This window comes from Etheostoma cragini, chromosome 14 (genome assembly GCF_013103735.1).
Source record: "Etheostoma cragini isolate CJK2018 chromosome 14, CSU_Ecrag_1.0, whole genome shotgun sequence".
Lineage (NCBI taxonomy): Eukaryota > Metazoa > Chordata > Actinopteri > Perciformes > Percidae > Etheostoma > Etheostoma cragini.
In genome coordinates this window covers 19,379,108-19,386,413 of record NC_048420.1, presented here as the reverse complement: position 1 = coordinate 19,386,413, position 7,306 = coordinate 19,379,108, and the positions used below count along the sequence as shown (strand labels likewise).

At 37.3% G+C, this 7,306-nt stretch overlaps 1 protein-coding gene across 6 annotated transcripts in view; it reads right to left on the bottom strand.

Moving 5' to 3' along the window:
• Positions 1–5,421: 5,421 nt before the first annotated feature.
• The window catches only part of hivep1 (HIVEP zinc finger 1), a 54,326-nt gene continuing 52,441 nt past the window's right edge, over positions 5,422–7,306 (bottom strand). For 4 of the 6 annotated variants that reach the window (XM_034891632.1, XM_034891634.1, XM_034891633.1 and 1 more), the window contains one exon: positions 6,012–7,124. In XM_034891632.1, coding sequence (XP_034747523.1) covers positions 6,012–7,124 — 1,113 coding nt within the window. Of the gene's footprint in view, positions 7,125–7,306 lie in introns of all 6 variants that reach the window. The other 2 variants (XM_034891631.1, XM_034891630.1) reach the window with 1 other exon arrangement.

Sequence of the window (7,306 nt, the reverse complement as noted above, 5' to 3'; positions counted from 1 at the left end):
GACTTTTATTACTTTTTTCAACATACTATACCATGACTTCTCATGACATGCTATTATGAATCTTTTCACTTTTTTCGAAATACTATAACTTTCCTCATGACTCTTTTTGACATGCTTTACTATGACTTTATTATGACTTTTATTGGCATACAATGACTTTTTAATGACTTGTAATGACATAATATAACCTTTTTATGACGTTTTTCAACATAGTATTCTATGACTTTTTTCGACATACTATACTATGACTCTTATGAGTCTTTTTGACATACTATACTATAACTCTAATGACTCTTTTTGACTTAATAAACTATGACTTTTTTGGCATACTATAGTATGACTCTTATGACTCTTTTTGACATACTATGACTTCATTATGACTTTTTTTGGCATACTATACTATGACTTTTAAATGACTTTTTATGACATAATATAACCTTTTTATGACTTTTTTCAACATAGTATACTCTGACATTTTATGCCTTTTTTGACACGCTATACTAAGACTATCCCATACTTATGACTTTTTGACATCTTTCATGACTTTTTTTCGACATACTATACTATGACTTTTTCCAACATCTTTTTATGACTTTTTTTCGACATACTATACTATGACTTTTTTCGACATGGTATACAATGACTCTTTTCGACATACTATACTATGACTTTTTTCGACATAATATACTATGACCCTTATGACTCTTTTCGACATACAATACTATGACTTTTTTCGACATACTATACTATAACTCCTATTACTTTTTTTGACATACTATACTATGACTTCTCATGACATGCTATTATGAATCTTTTTTACGTTTTTCAACACACTATAACTTTCCCTTATGACTATTTTTGACATGCTGTACTATGACTTTATTATGACTTTTTTTGGCATAATATAACCTTTTTATGACTTTTTTCAACATAGTATACTCTGACTTTTTATGCCTTTTCTGACACGCTATACTATGCCTATCTCATACTTATGACTTTTTGACATCATTTTATGACTTTTTTCAACACAATATACTAAGACTCTTATGACTCTTTTTGACATACTATACTATGACTTTTTTGACATACTATACTATGACTTTAATGACTCTTTTTGACATACTATACTATGTTGTATACTATACTGTGACTTTGTGTTTTGTTTAACATACTATACTATAACTTTTTTTTACTTGGTATACTATGACTTCTTTCGACATACTGTACGATTAATTTTTCCGACAAAGTGTACGGAGAATTTATTTGGCATTTTACATTATGACTTTTTAAATTACCTTTTTTGACATACTATAACCTTTTTATGACTTTTTTCAATGTAATATACTATGACTTTTTATGACATTTTTGACACTTATGACTTTTTAACATCTTTTTATTACATCGATACTATGAATTATTTGACGTTTTTCAACTATGACTTTTTTGACATTTTATACTATTACTTTTCTTATGACTCTTTTTGATATACAGTGGTGTGAAAAAGTGTTTGCCCCCTTCCTCATTTCCTGTTCCTTTGCATGTTTGTCACACTTAACTGTTTTGGAACATCAAACCAATTTAAACAATAGTCAAGGACAACACAAGTAAACACAAAATGCAATTAGTAAATGAAGGTGTTTATTATTAAAGGTGAAAAAAAATCCTAACCATCATGGCCCTGTGTGAAAAAGTGATTGCCCCCCTTGTTAAAACATACTATAACTGTGGTTGTCCACACCGGAGTTTGATTTCTCTAGCCACACCCAGGCCTGATTATTGCCACACCTGTTCACAATCAAGGCATCACTTAAATAGGAGCTGCTTGACACAGTAAGGTCCACCAGAAGATCCTTAAAAGCTACACATCATGCCGAGACCCAAAGAAATTCAGGAACAATTGAGAAAGAAAGTAATTCAGATCTATCAGTCTGGAAAGGGTTATAAAGCAATTTCCAAAGCTTTGGGAATCCAGCGAACCACAGTGAGAGCCATTATCCACAAATGACGAAGACATGGAACAGTGGTGAACCTTCCCAGGAGTGGCCGGCAGCCCAAAATTACCCCAAGAGCGCAGCGACGACTCATCCAAGAGGTCACAAAAGACCCCACAACAACGTCCAAAGCACTGCGGGCCTCACTTGCCTCAGTTAAGGTCAGCGTTCATGCCTCCACCATCAGGAAAACACTGTGCAAAAATGGCCTGCATGGCAGAGTTCCAAGGAGAAAACCACTGCTGAGCAAAAAGAACATCAAAGCTCGTCTCAATTTCTCCACAACACATCTTGATGATCCCCAAGACTTTTGGGACAACATTCTGTGTACCGATGAGACAAAAGTGGAACTCTTTGGAAGGTGTGTGTCCAAGTATATCTGGCGTAGAAGGAACACTGCGTTTCATAAAAAGAACATTATACCAACAGTAAAATATGGTGGTGGTAGTGTGATGGTCTGGGGCTGTTTTGCGGCTTCAGGACCTGGAAGACTTGCCGTGAAAAAAGGAACTACGAATTCTGCTGTCTACCAAGAGATCCTGAAGGAGAATGTCCGACCATCTGTTCGTGTACTCAAGCTGAAACGAACTTGGGTTCTGCAGCAGGACAATGATCCTAAACACACCAGCAAGTCCACCACCGAATGGCTGAAGAAAAACAAAATGAAGACTTTGGAGTGGCCTAGCCAAAGTCCTGACCTGAATCCTATTGAGATGTTGTGGTATGACCTTAAAAAGGCCGTTCATGCTCAAAAACCCTCTAATGTAACTGAATTAGGACAATTCTGCAAAGATGAGTGGGCCAAAATTCCTCCATGACGCGTTAAAAGCCTCATTGCACGTTATCGCAAACGCTTGGTTGCAGTTGTTGCTGCTAAGGGTGGCCCAACCAGTTATTAGGTTTAGGGGGCAATCACTTTTTCACACAGGCCCTGATGCTTAGGATTTTTTTTCACCTTTAATAATAAACACCTTCATTTACAAATTGCATTTTGTATTTACTTGTGTTGCCCTTGACTATTGTTTAAATTGGTTTGATGTTCCGAAACACTTAAGTGTTACAAACATGCAAAGGAACAGGAAATGAGGAAGGGGGCAAACACTTTTTCACACCACTGTACTATACTATTACTTATTCTAGGCTTTATGACTTTTTCGACATACTACATAGTATGACTTTTTATGACTTTTTAACACACTATAATATGACTTTTTTCGACATGCTATACTACGACTTTTTCATGACTGTTTTCAACATACTGTACAATTACTTTTTTGACGTACTATATAGTATGACTTTTTATGACTTTTTAACATACTATACTCTGACTTTTTAATGAATTTTCAACATACTATATAGTATGACTTTTAATGACTTTTTTAACACACTATACTATGACTTTTTATGACATGCTATACTACAAATCTTTTCACTTTTTTTCAACATGCTATACTGAGACTTTTTCATGACTTTTTTCAACACATTCTACCACGACTTTTCTTATGACTCTTTCCAACATACTATGCAATGACTTTTTTGGACATACTATACTATGACTTTTTCATGACTTTTTTCAATATACTTTATTATGACTTTTTTGCCATACTATTCTATGACTTTTTTAACAAACTTTAGTATGACTTTTAATGACTTTTTTGACTTATATACTATAACATCTTTCAACATATTATACTGTGACTTTTTATGACTTTATCACAAACTAAACTATGACTTTTTTCGACCTACCTATGACTTTTTTTCAACATACTATACTATGACTTGTTTCGACATACCGTATTATGATTTTGTCATGACTTTTTTCAACATACTATACTATTACTTTTAATTACTTTTTTTCAAAATACTATTCCATTACTTTTCATGACGTTTTTTGACTTGGTATACTATTGATTCTTTTGACATATTATTCTGTGACTCTTATACTTATTATGACTTTTCATTACAAACTAAACTATTAATTTTTTGACAAACAGTACTATGACTTTAATTTTTTTTTTACATACTATACTGTGTTTTTTTTCAACATACAGTACATGACTTTTTAATAGAGCTGGGCAGCGATTAAAATTTTTAATCGCGATTAATCACATAATTTACCAGATAAATCGCGATTAATCGCAAAATAATATTTATAAAGTAGCGGTTAAATAAAATATTTAGTTTACATCTCAACTTAAACAATGTATTTATCATGTCCGGAGGTGAACGTGGTTGGAATCTGGTTGGAACGTGCTGCATAAGCGACTCCTTATGTCCACGTTCATCTGTTGTTGCTCTAACTCTGCAGCCCTTGCTGAACTGGGTTTAGAGTGCCCCACAACTTTTCTGCTCTTCGCAAGGACACTTTCAAACGCGCTGTTAGGCAGAGACACTGTGGGACACTGTCCAACGCGCTGTTAGGCAGAGACACTGTGACATAACGCTGGAGACCGTGCGCAAAACAGGGGTCGTGATCAGAAGGCAGAAGGCTCGCAGCAGCGATCATATTTCGTATCTATTTGTACTATCTGTGCTAACTGCGGTGACTTTATTTGACACATTCCACTGTTGTGCAACTTCAATAAAAGGTCCCGCGCATGTCTCAGCATGATGTCTCACAGTTTAATGCACTGCCGTCGTTGTTGCAATTCTCAGACCGATGTCCCCAACAACCCTAATGGGCCTGCAGTCTGTAGCTATTAACGTCGCTATGGCATTTGTTAGTGTCTCTTGCCTTTGTTTATCTAAATTTACCCACACGCTGCATCTAACGCGGCCTGCCTGTGTGTTTCGCTGAATGATTTGCTGGTATCAACTGTCAAGGTGATATTTCAGACTGGAAGTACTCCGGTGATAAGAAAATTCAACTTTTTTTTTTTCAAAGCCTGTGAGCAAAAAACTTTTACAATAATAAAGAAATAATAAAACTGCCTTAACGCGCGATAACAAATTATCGGCGTTTATTAATTAGTTAACGCGTTAACTTGCCCAGCCCACCTTTTTAAATTATTTTTAACATACTATCCTATGACTTTTATGACTTTCTTTGACTTTTTTTCCGATGTACTATACTATGACTTTTTTCAACATACTATATTATACTGGACTTTTCAACATAGGCCTAATACACCATTAATTTATTATGACTTCTTTCGACATACTATACTGACTTTTATCAACATAATATACTATGATTTCTTTCGACATACTGTACTATGAATTTGTATGACTTTTTCAACATACTATACTTTGACTTTTTATCACTTTTTTCACCATACTATACTATGACTTAACGACTTTTTTCAACATACTGAAGCACTGTATGACTTTAACCCTAATACCTGCCATCTAATCAATTTCCAGTCCACCTATAAAAAATGTAGAGAGATATGTGTTTTGTATTTAACATAGAAAAATACATCAACACCACTTTAATGTTTGTAAACAAAGTTTTACTGATACAGTTAAGAATATTGATACAGCAATGTAAAGCTACCATAATGCACATACCTATGGACTTATGAATCATAATGGGCACTAGATGGATTATAATAAATAGTCGAACACAATATCTGTACACAGAAACATTGCCCCATAATCCATAGAAATGTACATATACCAGTACAACATTCATTATTCCATAAATTTATGGATGACAAATCCTCCAAAATAAAATAGATATCCTCCATTTGTATGCCTTTCTTTACTTCTATTTTTTGAAATAAACACAAGCAACCACTGAATTTATAAGGAATTATGTACAGGTTCCTAAATAAGAAACTCCATAAAGGCACAATTGTCTATACAACATGTACAAAAAGGAAATTGTCTGGAGCTGACAATAAAGAAAGAAAATGATTGGTCATTATTATAATTATGATTGCACATACAATATGAATGTCAGCATCTGTGCTTTGAAAGGTGATTTGCAAGGAAACAAACCCCTAAAAAGTGTTTTCAGTCTTACAAAGTGACAAGAATTACAAAAAGGGAACCAGAAGAGCTTTTCATGTGGGGTTTTTAGGTAGCAATGACCAGTCTGTCTTCATCATCACTGGATACCTCATTATAGTCATCAATTACCTTCTGCCAACTGGTCACTGGGGGTGGTCTTGGAGGTGCAGGATCACTGGCTCCTTCAACTGATGACTCTATAGCACCGTCTGCTTGTCTGTCAGGAGCTGGTGACCGATGCTGCTGGGGGGATTTATCCTTTTCTTGCCTCTCCATAGTCTGTGTGAGCTCTGCTCTGCTGCTGCCTTCAGGACTAGGCCTGCTGCCTGAGGTCACTTCTGGGAAGCTACTGACCTTAAAAGAGGTGGGCGGTAAAGCAGGCAGCATGCAACTCCTTAAAGAACCCAGCCAATGTTCACTTTGAGATGGCTGTACTCCCGGAGCTTCAGGACTGCCCTGTCTCTCTGAGAACCCAGGGACAGGACTGAGGGTGGACAGCGGGCTGAGAGAAGGAATGATGGCCGGCAGGGCAATGTTTACTATCTGCAGACCTGGGACGTGTGTCTGGGGGCTGCTTTGTGAGGTGGGGTTGGCAGCTAAAACCTGCAGGGTGGCATTAAGGGTGAGCCCTTGCTGAGACAGTAGCTGGGTGGATGCCAGGCCTGTATTAGTCAGCCCCATTAGGTTAATTGTCTCCAGACCTACTGGCTGTATTGTTGGAGTCGGTAGGCCAGTGACCTGCCCTAAGGGGAAGCAGGGCACCACACTACTGATTGGTTCCTGGACAACAAGAGGCTGGGTTTGCAAACCCTCTGGATGTGATGGAGTGTTGGAAGCTGGTAAGGGGCTTGTGTTCCTGTGAATGACGCTCACTGCTGGGATGGTGAGCTGCAAGGGGCCAGCCTGGATTGGTACAAAGGTGGAGTAAGCTGCCAGGCCAGCAGGCACCAGCTGGATCCCCCCAACTGGGACCATGCTGTAAGAGGAACGAGAGGGCTGCTGGGAGTGCAGGGGCAGGTGACTGAACAGGTGGGTCTGAGTGTCTGTTCCTGGTGTTCGGGTCAGACTCTGTGGGGGAAAGTGCATTAGACCTTGAGAAGGATAAGAGGATGTCTGAGTGCCGCGGTTCACTGGTATGCCCGATTCAGGGACTGCCACAGCAGGAGGTGCCGAAGTGTCCTGTGAAAAGGGAGACATTATTAAATTATTTCATGACTTTATTATGGCAAAATCCTAGAAGATTTAAAGAGGTTAATGATATGATATGATATTTTATTTACGTGTCATGCTACCAAGTGACCCATTCCGGAATGACATGACACCGATACGAAAGTAATTTAATCCACAGATTCCGGTCTAAT